Source organism: Oryzias latipes, chromosome 9 (genome assembly GCF_002234675.1).
Source record: "Oryzias latipes chromosome 9, ASM223467v1".
Taxonomy (NCBI): Eukaryota; Metazoa; Chordata; class Actinopteri; order Beloniformes; family Adrianichthyidae; genus Oryzias; species Oryzias latipes.
The window spans coordinates 31,308,920-31,329,653 of record NC_019867.2 but is presented as its reverse complement, the minus strand read 5'-3'; the positions used below and the strand labels follow the sequence as shown (position 1 = coordinate 31,329,653).

General features: G+C 42.8%; 1 protein-coding gene across 2 annotated transcripts in view; it reads left to right on the top strand.

Moving 5' to 3' along the window:
• The first annotated feature begins 241 nt into the window (after positions 1-241).
• Positions 242-20,734, top strand: part of LOC101173152 (far upstream element-binding protein 3) — a 33,330-nt gene continuing 12,837 nt past the window's right edge. For both annotated transcript variants that reach the window (XM_011479716.3, XM_011479720.2), the window contains exons 1-12: positions 242-373; positions 9,494-9,596; positions 11,973-12,006; positions 12,180-12,229; positions 12,892-12,963; positions 13,035-13,092; positions 14,131-14,293; positions 14,409-14,507; positions 17,812-17,913; positions 17,992-18,094; positions 19,687-19,787; positions 19,875-20,013. In XM_011479716.3, the coding sequence (XP_011478018.1) occupies positions 293-373; positions 9,494-9,596; positions 11,973-12,006; positions 12,180-12,229; positions 12,892-12,963; positions 13,035-13,092; positions 14,131-14,293; positions 14,409-14,507; positions 17,812-17,913; positions 17,992-18,094; positions 19,687-19,787; positions 19,875-20,013 (1,105 nt within the window). In that variant the 5' untranslated portion in view covers positions 242-292. The remainder of the gene's footprint in view (positions 374-9,493; positions 9,597-11,972; positions 12,007-12,179; positions 12,230-12,891; positions 12,964-13,034; positions 13,093-14,130; positions 14,294-14,408; positions 14,508-17,811; positions 17,914-17,991; positions 18,095-19,686; positions 19,788-19,874; positions 20,014-20,734) is intronic.

Genomic DNA, 20,734 nt, shown 5'->3' with positions numbered 1-20,734 from the left:
TATTTGGAAAAATCTTATGTGAACAAGTTTTGTATATTTTGAGTGTTATGCCTTTTATTTATTTATCTTTTAACACCTGCTAACTAAAAGACAGTTGCCAAGCAAACTTTTTATTTATAATTTTCCACTAATTTGTGCATTTCTCCGATCATGGTTGAGTTTCTCCCGTCTTCCCTATCAGCGACGAGGAGGTAAACTCCAGTCTTAAAAACCGTCAAAGTGAGATGTCTCGCGCCTCGCGCTCACTGAAGGCAGCAGCTAACAGCGCGAGCTAATCCGGCTAGCAGCTGTGATGGCGGAGCTGCAGGCCTCCTCGAGCCAGCCGGGGCTGAAGGCTGACGGCCTGGCCGATGTCATTCAGCGGGCCCGGCAGGTAACAACCACACCGCCGTTCAGCGTGCAGCCGTTCCCAGCCGAGCGGGGCTGTTTGGACCGAACCGAAGCACTTTTCCTGGGTTTGGCCGTGTTGTTGAGCTCGTGCTCCGAACTTCTGCAACACTCACGCGCGCGCACACTTTCACACACTTAGCATGCTAACTAGCTCTGAAAGCTGCTGGGAGTTGGACTTTAGACCGGTTCGGTCCGGTCTGGTCCACTTTGTCGGGGCTGACACGGTGTGAGGGGTAGTTTTGGGGGAGTTTGTAGAGCTGTCAGCCCGAGGGGAGCACAGGGGGAGCACAGGAGGGGGGTGAGAAGTTTGGCCACACGTGTCACTCAGGCAGCGGAGGACCTGTTGGGTCTGCGGGGGGGGGAAGCCCTCCCAGCGGGACCCGGGTTCCCGCTTGGACCCAGTTGCTGCCTGACGGGGGGGGGGGTCACACTGAGCTCCAGCATTAAAGTCGGGGCTGCCCCCCACCCCCACCCCTGTTTACTGTAAGTTGGTAGAAAGTAGGCTGGAGTTATGCAACCGCCTCAGAGCCACTAACAGGCGGCGGGGGTGTGCCTGTGCTCCGGGCTGATCGATGCAGCGGATTTCCTCATGGATCAGCTCAGCCCGACCTGGCTCACCTGGGGACTCCCCACCTGGACAGGTGAACCGGTGGGGCCCTCTCTGAAGCAGTGGGAGCTGTGCAGCCTCACGTCAGCCTGAAACCAGAGTTTCCAGGAGAGAAAAAGTTCAAGACGTAACAAGTCACCAAGTTAGGCGGCGTCACATCTTCCCTGCAGTTCTTCCCCTGGAAAAATAAAACTACGGGCGCGTACGGCAGACTACTGTAAGGCTTACCGGTCATTGCTCCAATCCTTGGTGTCTTTAGGAAACATTTTGTTTCTGTTGCACCAAACGAGCTCAGCGTGGACTGTTGGATGAGCCTTTAGGACCAACCGCGAGTCTTTGAGTGGAATTCCTGGTGCTGCTTGACCGAGGAGGAGAACGTCTGCCTGTAAAGGTTCTTTGCCGACTGAAATGTGAGCGGCTGTGATTCTTTAACACACTTTAAACAAACCCAAATAGGAAACATCAGACTGGAACCTGTTGGGCCTGCTGTCTGCAGCGGTTACCTCCATCGCATTCGTTACCGTACATCATCGGTGACCTTGAAGGTGACCTTTTAAGGAGCGAAAAGGTGCTTTTGTCAGTCTCTCCTGAATGTTACGGCTTCATTGCCCCTGCCTGAGCTCTGAATTCCTGAGGTTTACATGCTGAAGCTGACACTTGCATACCAGCTCTGAACACGTATATCTATTGGAATCATGAGATGATCTGGGAAGTTTAGGTCAACGGTCTGCCCCACTTGGGCTTTTCTTTGAGAGTTGACGGGTTTTGAACCTGGTGCGAAGCGCCCTTTGATGCTTCTCTGAGGAGCTCCCGGGCTAACTTTAAGTCATGCTAAGGCTACAAATACTAATTTGATTTAGTTCCCATGACGAGAAGCCAAGAGAGGAGACGGACAGAGAACGGCACCAGTTTTATCATATCCGGTTAGATGTCTATGGTCCGTCGGGCGTACAGGACACCAGGATGCAGGCCTGTCAGAGATGTGGAGGGAGCAAAAAATGCTAGCAGATAGCTTCAGAATGTATGCAATATCCAGCCCAGCTGTGACAAAGATATAGGGAGGAAGTTGGCATGTTAAAAACTACATAAAGGAGTTGTAGACGACATGCGTGTTTACGGATTTGGTAGGGTTTACTTATGAAGCTTTTAAACTTTAAGCATTTCTTTAGCAGTTTTAAGCTAATTTTATTGTAAAATCTAGTAAAGAAACGTTTGCAAAGCTAAAAAGTGTTTTATTTTCATCGCTCAGACTGACAGAAACCAGAACAGTTTGAGGCCTTAATCCAGACCTGCTCAACATCTGCCTGGTTTCCAGCTCTCCTGCACTTCCTGCTGCTGATCACCTGCATCAGGTGTGTTCAGGCAATCAGAGCTGGACGCCTGAGTCAGCAGAAAGCAGTGAATGGCGAAGTGTGGCACGTGTAGCGTGTGCGGGTGGGGCAGCCGCGCTTTCATCGGAAGGAAAACGGTACAAGAAAGTAGAACTGTCATTTTTAAAGCTTTCTCCTTACTTTTCTATTTTAGAAATAAAAGCACATCTGGGAATTTTAAAGGTGGACACTTAGCTTAGTATTTTTCAACCTTTGTGAGCCAAGCCACACTTTCTCCTTGACAAAAAAAAACACCAGCATCCAAAAATTAAAAAAGGAGAAACTCTATAGTCTGTATTGATCTACAGTCCCTCCATGATCTCACGTGCATTAGTGTGATAATTGTGGCAGAAAAAGCTGGAAGTTGCAGCTGTTTTTTCTAAAAGTTGTAATGAAAGTTAAGGTAGTTTTAGTCAGTAATAATTTTCAACTAAATTATTTGAAATTTTACCCTGGTAGGTGTTTTTTCTTCCAGTTTATTAACATGTAATTTTATGTAACCTCACAAAAAACAAATGAATTCTTTCTAAATAGTGATTTATTTATTTTTTTATATTTATTTCAATGTTGGTGCAAAGGCAACTGAATTTTTTAACAATATGATCAAAATATGTTTGATAAATTTGACACAGAAAAACTAACATATTTATGTTTTCTGTAGCTACACAAAAAGTGAACATGTTGAAGTTTAATTAGTTTTTCTTTTGTCTTAATCAAAGATGAAGTCTTTGAAAACTTTTAACAAAAAAGTTTTATTTCTTTTTAGATGATTAAATTGTTTCAATTTAGTTTGTCTGTTTCACCTTCATCCTGTTTCTTAAATGTTGTTCTTACTTCTTCTTTAGTTTAACATCTAAAATAATCCAGACGTTCTTAGAAAAGTGTTTCAGTTAGAAAGATGACTTGGACCAAACTCTGGGATGTTTGGCTGTTAAGAAACACAAACCTTGAAGGAGAAATAAACTGTTGACCTCTGACCTCTGATTTCATCAAGAAGATTTAAAACTGTTGGATGTGTTCTTGTGGTTTAAGACGTTTAACTCATTGTACGCTGAGACGCTGTCACTTTAACCCAATGCACCATGGGAGATGTAGTGATGGCAGACAGACTCTCTTCTCTGAGCTTCATTGTTTTGTTCTCTTGTTCCACGGTCTGACACCGGATTCTGTGGAAAGCTACACCGCTAAAGACGAGCTTTAGCTGGTATTTTTGTTGGAACTGAGAGACTTTATGAGCAGAATCGGAACAAGGAAGTGAAGACTTTAACCACTTCTGATTGGTCAGACTGAGGACGTGTGATTAAGCCTCCAAGAATGATTGGTGGAGACAGTTGAAGGGAGACTTTTCCTAAAACAGAGCTGAAGCTGCGGCTAAATCGCGGTACCGTCATTTAATAGAATCAAATAAACACAAAGAAAAAAGTATTTTGTGATCTTTCATATTCCTAACTAGTCAGTGTTTTATCAGGCCTGTTTGGATGAACACAGAGCTGAAATCCTGGAGATGGGAAATGTCTTTAGATCAGTGAAAGAGGGTCATTTCCCACGGCACACTGGTTGAAAAACACTGGCTTAGACAGCCTCAGGTCACAGGTAATAAAAGTTTTGAATATACTTTCAGTTTTAACCTATTTTTTTTCTCTTTAAGTATCAGTGACATGCTGTTAAAGATAACAGTAAAGTAAACAACAAATAAGTGATCTGGCTAACTACCAACCATGTGGTCTGGTTAATGGTGCTTCCTGCTGTTCCTTGGATCTTTCTGTGTCTTAAATACATTTTTCCATTGAAACAGCTTCATTCAGAGCCCGTACCTGCAGGTCTACTGGAGTGAATGTTGCTGCATTAAAAGCTCTCAATGTTTCCTTCAACAATCGGGAGTGTCTCTAACTGTAGACGACCTCATCACGCATCTGATCGAATGTCTGCTTTAGACCTGGAAAAGGACCTAAAAACCTGCAGCTTCAGGCTTTTTCCCCAGTGTGGGATCTATTGAAGTCTCATGTTTAAAATGCAGAACGCAACCGTGTGGTGCATTTAAACCCACTGAATTATACCTGGCCCTGCGACACACTGGCGACCTGTCCAGGGTGTCCCTGGCCTTTGCCCGCAAGTGGCCGGGATAGGCTCCGGCAGCCCAGTGACCCCGGGAGGGAACAAACAGGTTAGAAATGAATGATGTCCATGTTGGCCCTACTGGAGAGTACATCCAGAGACTCTGCTGCATTGGGTCTGGGGAAAGCCGCATTCCCACCGTTCTCTGTGGCATGGAAATGAGTTAGCATGATTTCACTAACACCATCAAAATTAAATTTGTCCAGTTATGTGTCCGTGTCCACCATAAACACCAGCATTGACAACCACATCGTTCCTGATGTCACCATATTTCATATTTGGAAGACTCGCAGTCACATTTGCTCTACAGACAAAAGGATCGTCCATCTTTCACTTTTTTTTCTACACCTGATCGCGTTGAGTCGCTAAAGTCCCGCTCCGATCGTCTTTTGATCTATTTTCAAAGTCTTCCCAGTTGTCTTTAAATTATGATTATTCTGTTTATAACCAAAATTAATAAGAAGCTGTTGTTTTCTAGGAAATTTTCTGCAGAGCGGCAGGATTACATTAGTTGAGTTGTGGGCGGGGCAGTTGGTGTGTTACCCATCATCCATCTGTTTACGCTCTCTCCCGCTAGCTTACAGCCCCTCATACCTCATGATCAGAATGGAGCAGAGCAGGAAGCTTGCGTCCTGCAGATTTTAGTTTCTGTACGTATTATCTACAAGCTTTTTCAAACTACATTTTCTTCGTCTGCTCCTGATTCACAACAGTTTAAATATGTAGAAATACTCAGGAATGCAATTTTGATCTTTATTTTCTTTCTATGTATCACCCATCATTAGAAAAATGCCACAGATACAAGTTTTGACACCGATTTTATTTTAGTGGGTCTTTAACACAAACTCTTTTCAGTTGTATTGAACCGTGACACTTCTCATACGGTACTTTAAATGATCCCTGTGAGGACTGGACATGTGTCAGCAGATCAACTCTTGTCACCTCAGTGCTCAGAAAGGATTTGGTAGAAGTTCGTATTAGATTTTTAGATATTTTTATTTATAGATTTAAGCCAAAAGGTGTAGTTTCATGTTTTTCCGTCTAAAGTCCAGTAAAGTTTCTAGTGCTGCTTTGGATAAAGGTTACCTGATGGACGTGAGCACCTGTTTGTCCTCACTGACCCATTTTTCTATTGAACATTTCCTCTTCGTGACTTGAACTGCGTCGGAACATGACTGGAACCGAGTGCAGTGACCCTCTGACGCAGACGCTGTGAAACATGCGAGGCTGCTTCAGGCTGTGGTGGAGCCTTATAAGGCAGGCGTTGGGCTGAAGAGTCTCTACAGGCGGTGCTGTGTTCTGTTAGAGCGTCACCAGCAAACCCATGTTCGCTCTGAGCCCGGCGGTCCAGACAAACTCTGTGCTCCACCAGCTCCAGTACTCCCCATGATTTTCTGATGCTGGACAAGACCCACCAATCGTTGCTGTTTGGTATTGTGCATTGTGGGTGTTGTGGATCTTGATGTTGATCAAAAAACTTGTTTTTATGCCTTAAGCGTTTTTATCTTGTCTCATTTTATAGTGATAGTATAGTTTTTCCTTTTTCAATATACTTCTTAATAAAGTATTCTCTTCTCTTTGTTGGAAAAACTGGATTTCTCTGAACTGACCTCTGACCTGGAAGTTTGGACTTTTTTACAGTGTGGAACTTGCTGCTTAAAGCTGTTCCTGCTGTGATCTGAGAGGGTTTTTATGGAGAACCTTTAAGCCTTTCGATGTATTCAATCTCGAACCAGATCAGTTTTAGATTCATCCCGAGTCTGGATTTAGACAGAAACTTGAAGGTGGATTGAAAACGTCCATTTAACTTGTTCAGAGCTGAATGAGGGCTTTTGTGGTTTTGATTGAAGCTCAACTCTCTTCTTGACTTTAAACATGAATAGCTGATTACTGTTCTGTCTGTATGGGATCACTTGCGGCATGGGCGGTACCGTACCTGAGTATGTATGCTCACTGCTAGCACGTTAGCATGATGCTAGCTGAATCCTGTGACGCTCCAAAGGTTTCACTTATTGGTTTTAATGTAAGGAAAAGTTTAAAAAGAAAGTAAGTTATTACAACTTACTCTTAAAAATAAATATTTAAAGTAGTCTGTTAAAAAAATGTGTTAAATTGTAAAACCAGAACGTTAACAAAACTGTAAACAGCATTGAGTTCTACAAGACCGCCTAGAGAACACATAAAAATTGCCTTTAGCTCCAGAATGCAACGTTGAATGCAATTGCTGTGGCAAATTTGCGTCTGACGCTTTTCCAAAAGTATGCTCATATACCAGACGCATGTGGGAGGAGCTACCATCAAAAGTACTGGGAGAGTCTCATTCAGAGACCCTCCCAGTACGGTGAGTTTCACCGTCTACGGCAGGAGCGGCGTCTGAATCACGGAGGCTTTAGCGGAACATCCATCTGTGTGACCCAGTATGACGACTTGCTGTCCCACATTAGTCCCAGGAGGGAAAACTCATCATTAGAAGAACTTTTTATTATTGTCTTGATACAAATAAGAAAATATGAAGTATGAACAACAGTTTGCGCTCCATGTTGGTTTTGGACTCCAACATGGAGTAGGTTTTCTTTCTGATGGGGATAGATGGGTTATGCCGATTGTTGATTCGATCCTGGTGCATATAAACTGTTTATTCCGGTCGTGGGTCACTACTGCGCTGGCTTTTACGTCATGCATAGACGGTGTGGCGCTCCATAGGAGGCTTTGGAGCGTGACCAGGACCGGTCGCCTGCTCCACCCGTGCAAACTGTGTCTCTGAGCAGAGCAACTGGTCTCATAGCTTCCCGTTAGCGGGCAGGGGAGGGTGCTTTGTTACGATGAGCGGAGGCTTCGGGACCGGTCCGAGGGACCGGAGACCGATCAGGAGTTCTGAGTCTTCTGGGAGGACTGTCTCTCCGAGCAGAGGAGCGGCTCTGGGACGGTGTGTAAGCGGCTTTTGAATGGAGAAACGGCAAACAGTCCTGAGAAACCATAAAAACAATCGTGTCCTGGCAAATTAAAGGCTGATGTTATTCCCACATATCAACGTGCAGCCAAGATGCACATTGCAGCATTGACCGCATGGATTTGAACTGCATCCACGTCTGAATGTTGTTGTTGGCACGTATTAGCCTAATCCTAACCCTTCTTCCGGCTCTGTGTGGCCAAGAATAAAGCACAGATTTAAAAAAAATATGAGTGAACAAGCCCTTACTCAATAATGATCATAACAATAATAAAATTGCGTTCGAAGATCATCTCGCTCTATGCGGCAGCTTGTTTGTTTACGAAACTCAATATTTCTTCTTCTATCATTGTTTCCACTGTTTTAGAGACTTCTGCGCTTGTCCAAAGGATTTATTCTGACCGAAAGTGTGGCGTATGTAAATGTCTGTTATAACTGGATAAAGTTTTTCTGGTCACAGTTCACAATTTAATTCTAATCCGATCTGTTATCCGATCAAAGATATTTTGCTCATGTTTCGCACTGGGACGCCAGTGAGGCATAAATCACATTTGATGTGAAAGTAGTTGAAGACTTTTGTCTTCTGTGCTTCATCAAACTCTTTATTATTTATAGATGAACATCCATGAAAATGATGCACACTGCCACCCACTGTGTAGGCGTGAACACTGACCTCTGTTCTCAGACTCTGGTTAGTTTAACCAGAGGTCTGCAGCCTTCATCATCTAAAGGCCTGTACAAGCCGTTTGTCATGGACCAAAAACTCAATGAGGAGCTGCAAAGCTGACAAATATATCACTGTTTTGTGTTTGTTTTTGTTGCTGTCAGGATCATTGATACTCAAAAATGTCATTTCTCTTATAACTTAAGTCTACAGATCCTTTCCAAAAAAGTAGAATATTATAGAAAGCTGTATTACTTTCCATAATTCTATTCAGAAAATTAAACTTTCATAGGATATAGATTTGAGGCCCTCAGTTTAATTGATTTCAAGTATTTATTTGGTAATTTTACGTAATTTGGGGTTCCAACTCACAAAAACCTTTGCAAAACGATAAAGACCGTTACAGTGATTCTGGACTGAACACAGCAGAGTTTACCAACACCGGCCCAGATCCTGACTGACTGTAGAGATTTCACTCTGGACCTCCAGCAGCTCGGGTTCTGCTCCACACCAGTCTTCCTCCAAACCCTTGATTCCCAAATGAAAGACTTTCCTTTCATCAGAACCAGGACCTTGGACCTCTGGCCAACAGTCCAGTCCTTCACTTTGGTCCCGTTGAGACGTTTCCTCCGTTGGTCCGGCCTCAGAAGTGGTTTGACCCGAGGAACCCGACAGTTGGAGCCCGTCTCCTGAATGTGGTTCTTGAAGCTGTTCCTCCTCCTGGTTCCAGTCTTCCTGGAGGTTTTTCTTGAATCTTTTTGATGATCCGCTCTTTAGCCGCTGCCTCTTCTCCTGACACATTTGTCCTCCCGTCAGACTTTCTGTCCATCTGCTCGGACACGGCCAGCCTCCTTAGCGAGGAACATTAGGGGCTTCCCCAGATGGTGGAGGGGGTCAGTGAGGGTCTCCTGGATAGTCGTCACATCTGAAGTTTTCCACGTTGAACCAAACGACCAAATTAATGACATCTGGGGAACATGTGCAGGTGTTTTGGATTTAGCAGAAGATTATTGGTGAAAATCCATTGAAAACATTCATGTCCTGCAAAATTTAGGCAGATTTCTCCAGTTTTCTAATTTCCTTAAATCCTGTTTTCGTTGGTTATGAGCTGGAATCACAATTTTTGTATTAAAAAAAAATCACAAATACTTCAATTGAATGAAACGGTGGCCCTGAATCTATGAAAGTGTAATTGTTCGAATGAAATGTTGGAATTTAATTCACTTTTTCATGATATTATTTTCTTGTTTTGGAAAGGGTCTGGACTTTGGTCGTCCTTTTTCCTACAATCTACTGCAGTTAACCTGAACATGAAAAGGAATTCAACTTTTGAGTTAATTTATCTGCTGATCCAAACAGGGTTTTTTGTCTGAAGCTGCTTCTCCTTCTGGTTTTAGATGGTGGGTAAGATGGGTGGAGAAAACATACCCCACCTCAACAGCTCCTCAGGAAGCGTCGAGCCCTCTCTGTACTACCAGAAACGAGGTGGAGAAGACGGAGGTGAGTCGGTCAGAACAGGCTAGGTCCACCTGATGAAGCATTTGAGTACCATCTGAGAAATATTCAAAAGGAGTTTTCAGTCCAACACTTGCATCTCAAATACCAGGGAAGAAAAATCATTATAGTGATTTAGAAACATGCGAACCAATTAAAAACACTTTACACCTTGAATAGGATTACAAACTGGCTGAACTCCCAAAGAATTATTGAACATTTTAAAAATCAGCAATGAGTTGGGGAACTGGCTAGACCAGCAAAATGTAAACCAAGTTTCTCTTCGAGCAAAAGAAATTCAAATTCCCCACAGACACTCACCAGCCGTTTTCTAATGTACTCTCATGCTCGTTCATGCAAATTTCCAATCAGCCAATCACATGGCAGATGGATTTAGTCATCTAGACAAGGTCCAGGGATCAGAAAGAGGAAGAATTGACTTTGAACCACGGTTGTTGGTTCCAGACAGGCTGGTCTGAGGATTTCAGAAACTGCTGATCTACTGGGATTTTCACCCACGACCATCTCTAGGGTTTACAGAGAATGGTCCAAAAATAGGAAATATACAGTGACCAGCAGGTCTGTGGTCAGAAATGTCTTGTTGATGCTAGAGGTCAGAGGTCAGACTGGTTCCAGCTGATAGAAAGACAACAGGAACTCAAAGAACCACTGGTTCCAACCGAGGTCTGCAGAAGAGCATCTCTGAAAGAACAACACGTCCAACCTGGAGGCAGATGGACTACAGCAGCAGAAGACCACACCAGGTACCACTGCTGTCAGCTAAGAACAGGAAACTGAGGCTACAATTTCTAGAACATGACAATGAGTTATCTGGACTCAAACAGCCTCCACAGTCACCAGAACCCAATAGAGAACCTTTGGGATGTGGTGGAACGGGAGATCGGCATCATGGATGTTCAACAGACAAACCTGCAGCAACTGATGCTGTCGTGTCAACATGGACCAAAGTCTGAGGAATGTTTCCAGAACCTTGTTGAATCTATGACACCAGGGATTGGGCGGTTCTGAAGGCTAAAGGAGGTCCAACCCGTTACCTAAGTGTGTGTAGCTGGGAGAGAATGAATTCAAGTTCCATTAAAGGTAATAGAAAAGAATTTTGCACTTTTGGTAAATAAACAAAAAAACAACAAAATAAAATCAGTGTCAAGACCAAACTATATGGACTATTTGACCGCCATGTGGACGCAGAGCACAGACATGGACTCTGCTGCAGCTGCTGACAAACGTCCGTTTCATCAGACAGGAAATGCTTGTGTGAGATGAAGAGACGCAAATTGAAGAATCTCTTTGATTTTCAGAACTGGGGCTCCATGCTCCTTTTCTTCCTCCCAGGACCAAATTCACCTCCCCAGCAAAAGTCTGGTCCCTCATTCTTCTCATCAGTGAATGCTGGTGCCTTTTTGCGTTTCCATGTTTTTTCTCTTTTTAGCTGGTCTGTGTGGACCAGAAGTCTCAATGGTTACTGTGGGGGAAATTACTTATTTCCCTCAATGAAATGTAAATAAATGTGTCTCAGATCTTAAAAGTAGATTTCCTGATCTTCAAAAAGACACATTTTAGATGAAATGTATTGCTCTGGTTTTGTTGCTGGTCATTTAAACGGGTGTTTTTCCCTTCTCTGATGCCCTACTGTCATCGTTAATCTGCTCCGGTTTTGGGTCGGATCACCGGCTCCCTGCTCCACACCGGTCTGAGGCAGGGAGCACAAGGCCTGCCGATTGTAGTTCCCAACAACTACAGGCCTTTTCTAACAGTAGTTTTTCATCAGCTCTTGATTCACCACGATTTGAATAAAGAAAAATTTACAAATGCAGTTTTAGTCTTAATTTTCATCAAATATGTCCGCCATCGTCAGAAAAATGCCACAAGAACATGTTGAGAACACCAAAAACCCAACTTTCTTAAGAGGCGGTCTTTGAATGTATAGTGACATTCAGTGTCTGAAAGAAATTCTTAAACTCTAATTGTGAATAATTTTGTTAATCTGATGTGGAACCATCCAACGGTGCTCAGAGAACTGAGACCCTTAGGAGGGTCTAGGGGCCGGGATGCCCAGTTTACTTTAGTCTGTTTAGTTTAGTTTAGCCATTGAATTCTATGACTTTATGTTCTTTATGGTTTATTACACAACAACCGGTTTGAAGCCCATTGAGGTGACAATTGTTGTAAATATGCATAAATAAAATTGAACTGCGTTAGATCTTTGAGTTTCTAATAAACTCCAATGTTTTTGTTTTACCTTCACCGTTTGTCCAAATCTGCTGCCCGAAGCCACAAACCTTTAGCTTAAGAGCAGAAAGTGGAAGACAAGACCCTCAGGTGAAGGTTTCCTCTTGTCTAATCACCGTCTCCGTCTCTCAGTAGGTAACCAGCTCCCGGCCATGGGCCATCAGAGGTACGAGCAGCACTTTTTATTGATCAAACACAAATATTCAGCTTCATGGTGTTGTTGCTTCACATCAGTGTGAAAATGTAAATTTGATAGATTTGGCCATCTGCTGAAGGATCAGCATAACGACTTGACGCGGCTGCTCTCTGGATGTTGATGTGTGTTTTTGTTCGTTACAGCAGAGTAATCACAGAGGATTACAAGGTTCCAGACAGGATGGTGGGCTTCAGTGAGTATGACGGCTGCACTCGGACAAACCACAGTCACATGCTCCACATTTACTCCTTTCCAACATGATAGAAGTTAATCTGAGCGCCGTCCGACAGTCTCCTTCGGTTATTGAACCTCAGAATGGTTATCGTGGTCACTGCTCAGCCCCAACATCAGCCTCTCCTGTATGTCATTCCTAGAAAGTTTAAGTCAAGTTTTCTTGTTTTGAGCTTGGTCAACTTTTATCTAAAGTCCCTTTGGCGATCTAAACTACCATTTTATGGTTAAAAACATGTTCAATTGAATATAAATGTCTTGGTGGATGGACGCTCTAAACAGTTGCTCATTTACATGGAGCTGATTTGTCTTTTATCTGTTTGGTCGGCGCCATGTGAGGAAGAGTTTCTGGAATTTGAAAGAAGTTTGTGTTGAATTATAATAATAATTTTTTAACTTTTTGTTTGGACTCAAACATATCAGAGGTTTGTCCTTATATGGTTTCTACTGTCTTCTACCCAATAGAACATTTCATCCCAAACATTTTGTCATTTAAATCAAGGGAGACTTGTTTTTTGAATGGTATCTGATTTCCCGTCGGTCTCCTCTGATGTGGAACTGTGATAGACCAACTTTAAGAAGCATGACAGCAGACACTGATTGTTCTTCCGATGTCTGATCCAGTTATTGGTCGAGGAGGAGAACAGATCACACGGATCCAGCTGGAATCGGGTTGTAAGATCCAGATCGCGGCCGGTGAGTTGGATGTGGCGTTGACCTGCTGCCGCCGAAGCTGTCGGGGATTGAGCCTTTTGTTGTGTTTGCAGACAGTGGAGGTCTGATGGAGCGGCCGTGTTCGCTGACTGGATCTCCAGAGAGCATCGAGTGAGTTCCTGTTCCAGTTTCTCAGTGTAGAGTCTGGGTCACCTCCCTGTTTTCTGTGCTGCATATCTGTCACTTACAGAATCAAATACGTCGAGATTCCACCTTCATGTGGATCCAAAGTGTTGCAAGAACATTTCTGCAGTTAAGGAGAACCTTAGTGCGAGGCATGGAGAAAACAGCCAGGAGCTTTACCAGGAGCAACCGACCTGAACAGGAGACGAGGAAAAGAAGCTTTTTATGAATTAACAGTCAGCCAGAAAATGGCTTCTTGAAGAGTTTAGGGAGAACGAGCAGGAAAGAACAAAGAAACATCCAAATGTTCTGAATACAAAGAGTTTTATGTCTTGGTACATCTGGAGCCAAACTAAAGGATAAAATCACGACACGATGGTGGCAGTGTGATGGTTTGGCTTCTTTGCTGTTGTCAAAAGTTGCTCCATGGTTCAGTGGTAGCAGAGAAGAGGATGCCACCACTTGGTGCTCTACGTGTTTAGCGAATAACCAAGAAGAAGACGGTTGTCTGGCAGAGGTTCTGGCAGACGTGTTGGTCGTAAAGGACCGTGGCGTTTTTCATACACCTCAACAGATGGCAGCTGTGAGGTTTAATATGAGCTCTCTAATGGGAATCTGTTATTCCATTCAATTCCATTTTATTTCTATAGCCCAATATTGCAATAAGTCGTCTCAATGGGCTTCATACTGGAAACTGCATAAGGTTTTGGTTAATTAACAGAAAAACACGGGTTCCTGTTAGAAAATGTATTCATGTCAAATATCTGTAATATACAACAGATTTTTAGTGCCAGTTTACAAACAAAGCGTTTTTTTAACACGACTTTAAAGTCCTAAATTTACAAGAAATAGTCATTAATTTACGGGAAAAAACAGCAAAGTTGTCTGTTTATCAGAGCCATGCTTGAAGATAAAAGATGCGGAGCATTTGGTGAAGTTTTTTCCCCGGATAGGTTTCAAAAAAACGGTCAGTGAGAGTTTTCCCTCTCTTATCTGTAGACGTTTGACCGAATCACTGTTTTTCAGGCAGGCGAAGCGACTGCTTGTCCAGATCGTGGAGCGCTGCAGGAATGGGCCTGGTTTCCATGGTGACAGCGAGGGCGGGACCTCGGTGCAGGAGATGCTGATCCCAGCCAGCAAGGTGGGGCTGGTGATCGGCCGAGGAGGAGACACCATCAAGCAACTGCAGGTAGAAACAGGTTTGAGCAGATCTGCTCTGGCCTTTTGTAGACATGAAACCAAAGACAAAGAAAGCAGAACGATCCTAAAGAATTTAGACAGAGTTTAAACTTTTACTGTTTCAGGAGCGAGCCGGGGTGAAGATGATGATGATCCAGGACGGCCCCATGCCCACGGGGGCCGACAAGCCTCTGCGCATCTCTGGCGACCCGTACAAAGTGCAGGTACTCGCCTCAGTCGTGACGGTACTAGTCGGCCGGTTTCAGGTCATGTGAGAAGAGTTCCTCTGGTCATTCACCGAGTCTGGCAGGTGTCAAGTGCACCTAAACCTTGGTGGGAATCAAACAAGCGAAACCTTCCTGACAGTGACGGGAGGGAATCACGAAGAAACAGCCCACGGCAGGAAACTGAGGAAGGGGAATATATGTTGGAGAGCGTCTAACTCCTTGATGGTAGTGTTGGGTGGAGGTGTAGGCTACATAACCATGAAAAAACTATCGTGAAATAAAAACATCACCCAGCTTTAACCACTGTAAAAGTACTCGGAAACTCGCGATCTACTTCCAAAAATTTCAGTACATATTTTTGCGATTTCCAAGATTTGTGATTCTCAATCTTTATAAATATAGCAGAGTGTAGTACAAATATAATTTCGGAACGATGTATCTTTTGCTCTAAAATGCAGAATAATGTTGGATTTGAGGTTTATAAACTGGAAATGGGCAGTGCTACTTCCACTGGAAGTAAACAAATCTTTTAAAGTAATGTGTCGCTGGAGTTTCCCTGAAGTTCATAAGGCTTCATTCCAGCTCATTCTGAGGCTTTTCATACCACCGTTGCATCAATATGCAATGTTTTAGAACATACAGTGTCGCAGAACTTTGAAGATGCAGAAACTTTTGAGAACATTTGATTTGAATTGATCCAAACAGTGATGTTTATTTTGTTTACTGCTGAACTGAACCACTAAATTGATGAAGAAAGACTTGTATACAGTAACAAACACCATTTCTTCCTATCTAAATATTTGTTTTTATCAGTTTAGTTGATTCTGATCTCATGGTCTAAATATAGGTATAAATTATGGAGATTTAATGCTCATCATTTAAATTTAATACATCCAGTAAAAAGACATGGCAAGTGTGCAAACATGTTACATTAGAAAGGAAGAATCGTTGTTCCATCTGTGAATCGTTGAGCTTGATTCGTGAATTGGATCACCGCCTAAGTAACGATACACAGCCTAACGTCTGAGTAATTCTGGGACGAGGGAAAAGCCATAAAAGCAAATTGGTGACAATTTGGTGATAATTCATCAGGACGTTGGACAAACTTCTGTTTTTCATGGGAAAAGGTTTGTGATGTTTTCTTCTCCCTCAAACTAATATGTTGAATGAGCCATGATCGGTATTCACAGAGTACACCTGTAACGGGGTAATTAGGATTTTACTAATGGGGTGGGGTAACTTTACAGGTTTTTTATTACATTAAAATCTCAATTTAATATAATTATTGATGTCCAGGAGCATTTATCCAGAGCAGACGATTGACTGGCAATAAGAAACGTATTCATAAAGACAAAGCTGTGCACAACTTTGCAGAAAAATCTAAACACAACATTTAGTTTTATGTTTAAGGTGTCTGTTGTGAACACGACTTTTCTTTGTTTTGAACATGAAATTTCTCCTGTAAACGAACTGTCAAAAATGCGTCACGGGGTGACGGGCGCATCGAGTCCTGAAACATGGGTCGTTGAAATGTACGCATCCGTATTGAAGTTATTTTTATTACATTTTTTAGAATTTTATTTTTAGAATGTTATTGATCCCATAAGGGGGGAATTTTCTTGTTACTGTAGCTCTGTGGAAAATGGAATTACACAGATGCTAACACGGCGATCTCCGGCTGGTGCCGGCTGCCAACAGCTGACCGTGTAAACAAAACACCAGCGGATTGTTTCAGAGCCAGAAAGGAGGACCAGACTCTACTCTATTAGATGTTAAAATAAGTCTGTCAAAATTGGTTGATAAGACGATAACAAAACTGCTATAGTCACTGAGCTAAAGACTGCTAACTGTCAACAGACTGTAGCTGCAGTAAAAAGAACTAAATATCAGAACACCCAACTTTCTCTCCTTTCTGGATTTTTTTATTATTACTATAGCAACAGTTGGCCACCAGGTTTCCTACTTTGGCTCAGTTTTTTTTTCTTGATTTAGTTTTTTCCCATCCATTTTTTTAACCCGCTACATCCCTTTCGGGTCACGGTGGTGCTTGTTACACCTGGACAGGTGTAGGCACCTGTACCGGGAATAAAGTGGCCCTGATCCCAGATTCACTGCTGGCCGCCGCCGTTGGCCGCCAGCAGCAGGGAAGCTGGGATCCTCTGCCGCCTGCTTATCATCTAATTTTTTTGACAAACATGGACGTGTTTTATACACCTATGAGGCATGTCTGCCATTCCTTTTTATTCCCAGCACTTCCAGGTCTGGTGCATCCTTTATACGATCAGCTGTTCTTGCCTGACAACAAAAAATGCTGCTGGACATGCAGGTATATATTTTTTATTTAAGAGAGATGTGGTATTAAGATCTTTTTGGCAGTCATCTTGCCTTTGTGATGTTGTGTATGTAAGTCTAGACCGGCCATTTCTTAGGGGTCTATTTCTCAAGAACCAAACAAACTCATTTAAAGAAACAACGTGATCAGATCAGGACATCTGTAGTCACTGCACTAATCTCTTTGTCTGTGATCATTTTTGTGCAGGTTCAAGGACATTAAAACATAAAATAAATATAAAACATAAGACATAAAAATATATAAAATAAGACATAAAACACTTTAGAAGGGCTTTCTAAAAAAACGGTTTGGTTGTTTCTGAGATTGGAGCCATTTCTGTTTCACAGGGATGCAGTGACCTCAACTCTTTGGGTTGTTAGCAAAACAAACTAAACTTGTTGAGAACCACCAATGATTGTTTTCATGTTAACTTTCAGTTTTCTTACAGTTACTAATTCAACCCTCCTCCTTTATCTGGGCTTGGGACCGGCAGAGTGCTTGTAAAAAGACACTCTGGCGGAGTTACTTTTTTTGTGTGGGAAGCCGGAGCACCCGGAGAAAAACCCACTAATGAATGGAAGAGCTCGCTAATTTAAAACTATCATGTGTTTGCAGTTTTTTTTTACATTGTCTTGTTTGGATTAGTCTAATTTTTAGCTGACCTGTCACTATAATACAGAAGGACAATGTACTGTGTGGACATAAAACTCGTTTCCATTCTGTTTATAATAGTCTTTCATTTATTTTTTTAGTTTAGTTTAGCTTTTCAGTTACTAATATTAAAGGGACACTGAAAACATTACAAACATTATTCAAATGTCTGTGTGTTGAGTATTTTATTAGTTCCGTCTGGGTTTACCGTCACCAAACATTGAAATCTTTTGCAGGGTTGCTGTGTGAAACCATCAGAAAAGCTCTGAGCAGATTTATGAAGGAGGAGAACCGACTTTCTTCCATCTGTTTCTTCAGGCAGCCAGGGAGCTGGTGTTGGAGGTGATAAGAGAGAAGGACGGGGACTTCCGATCGGGACGCAGCGACTTCGGCGTCAGACTGGGAGGAACCAGCCTGGATGTGAGGCCCGCCGCCAACGCACTTCCTGCTGCTCATCAGTTTTCACTCCGCTGACCCCGATGCGCCTCGTCTCTGCAGGTTCCTGTTCCCAGGTTTGCCGTCGGCATCGTGATCGGCAGAAACGGAGAAATGATCAAGAAGATCCAGAATGACGCTGGAGTCCGGATCCAGTTTAAGACAGGTTTGTTTACATCGGTCCAGCTTTCAGTCGTGATATCCTTCTACTCGGTAATCCAGAGTTTCCTTCAGAGGAAACGGTCTTTGAGGATTTTATTGACTTCTTCTTTTTTCTCACACAATAAACACAGAACAAAAATGTAGACACTACTTGGTTTCCAGTTTCTCTTTGAATAGGAATGATCGCAGGTTTTGGCGTCTGTCTCTGTTTGCGGCATCTTCTATTGCGTGATGTAGTTCCTCACAGTTTTTAGGGCTTTTGTTAGCAGATTCCTGTAGATTTTGGTCGTCGTCTTCCAACTGAGAAATGCGGTGTTTGGACCACGTCCAGTCGTAGCTCTGCATTCCCTTCTTTCATCTCCTTTATACCCATCTGCAAACTCAACACAAGCTGTCCTGCTCTTGACATTTGGATGGCAGCTCTTTGCAGATACTCCTGCATGGCGGACGACACACGTCTACCAAATGGTTAGGGCTCGCTGGTTTGGGATCAGCCCCGCCGGTTCCAGCCCCGATTGGCCGTCCTGGCCGTCATCATTCTTCAGAAATGGACACAAAACCACTCCATGGCCTCCTTGTGTAACGATTTGTGATAAATTGTTGTTGGTGATCGGTTAGATTTTAAGAATCTGCCGATACACAGGCCTGATCAGATACTTTTTTAACACATAAAAAAATGGACACATTTTTAATCTACAGATCCAAGTTTTTTATTTGTTTGTTTTTTTAACAGTCTTTTAAAATCCAACAATTAATTAGAGCATTACTGAGAAGTAGCTTGAACAATCAATAGTGCAGCTCTAGGAAAACATGTTTATGTAGTAGAAACAGGTCGTAGTCATGTGAGAATGTGTGTTGGTGACTGAAGCTTCAGGAACATTTTTGATCAGATGTGATTCATATCTCCATTAAAAATGAAAAACAAGGACTTCGTTCCAAAATTGTTCTTGTAGCATGAAGATCATTTTTCCTGATTGGATCACATCAACGGATCCGTTTATTAGTTTTGGTCGTTTTTGAAAGATTTTTTTTTATTGCATGAGGACAAACCGATAGACACTTTGTCGGCTTCAAAGGTTTATTAATAAAGTTATTGAACCTGGGATTCCAGATCTGTGAAATGCACTTAAGCTAGTAACGGCAGTGAAATGTCGTAATGTGTTCGAGATGTGCAGACTTCTAGTGGAGTATTTATCTTTGATGATAATCATGAAATATAACTGGCTGATCCAAATAATGAAAGACATAAAGATGCAACAACCAATTCCGATTTCCTGTCACTTGATCTGATCCGGGTTTCTTGCACTTTGTGATTGGATTTACACTTTAATCTATGCAACACAAAAACTGCCAAAAACAAACAAATGCAGACCAGGTTAAAAACAAAATATCATCTAAACTGATACATTTTACAGTCAAATTGATTCTAAGATGGCGAGTTAAAATAATCTGGCTTCAGATTCCTCACTGAGCTTGAGCTCAAAGTGATTTAAAGAATTTTGTGCTTCTTGAAAATGTTAGTTATTGTTGTGGTCTGTTCAGACAAGTTTAATCCAGATTAACATCTCCCGTTCTGTTTCTGCTCTCTGTGCTCAGATGACGGCATCAGTCCTGAGCGTGTTGCCATGGTGATGGGTCAGCCAGACCGCTGTCAGCACGCCGTCCACCTCATCAACGATCTGATCCAGACCGCCCAGGTGAGGTCCTCCGTCCCAGACCTGAACCGGGTCTCACAGGTGTCTGCCCTCTGACCTGTGGGCCTCGTCTGCTTTGTCGTTGTGTAGGAGCGTGACGGCTTCGGCTCGAGCCTGCGCAGCGGTCGGGTCAGAGGTCGTGGTGACTGGACAATGGGCTCTCCAGGTCCTCTACAGGAAGTAACTTACACCATTCCTGCTGACAAGTGCGGCCTGGTCATCGGTAAAGGTAAGGCAGAAGTCCCGCTCACATCATCTTTTGATCTATTGTAGAATTGTTCCCAGTGTTTTTTTTTCGTTATGTTTCATTGTCTAGGACCTAGTTTCTGCAGAGCAGCAGGAGTTTATTAGAAATTCATCTCTGAGTTGTGGGCGGGGTAGATTTTCTCGTTGCCCATAACTGAGAGCTCTCTGTTTGCACACTCCCCCGCTAGCTTTCAGCTTCAGATATTTACCTCTGGAGTTGTGGGCGGGGCTGTTGGTGTGGAAGTAAGCCTCCACTCATTTCCCATCATGCCTCTGTTTACACACTCTCCTGCTAGCTTACAGCCCCTCACAACCCCAACCCAACAATACCGGTGCAACAAAAATGGCGAGCAATATGGGAGCTATATCCATCCGTACAGTTCTGATCCAGATTCCAGCTCAGACGGGGAAAACAAAGACGTTCATGGATCCATTTGTCTGCAGGTGGAGGATCAGAAAGGGGCGGAGCAGGGAGACTGGCTGGCCAATTGTAGCTTCTACATCACAAATACAAGCTTTATTTTAAACTGCAATGTCTTAAACAAAATGAAAAATGCTATGATTACTTAATAAACCAATTTTAAATATGTAAAATGCCCAAAAAGTAAACCCGAACTGTCCATAAAATAAAAATAAATACTAATTTAATTCTAAATATGTAAACATCAGCTGAAATGCATTTTAGAAACTGTAAAAAAAAAAAA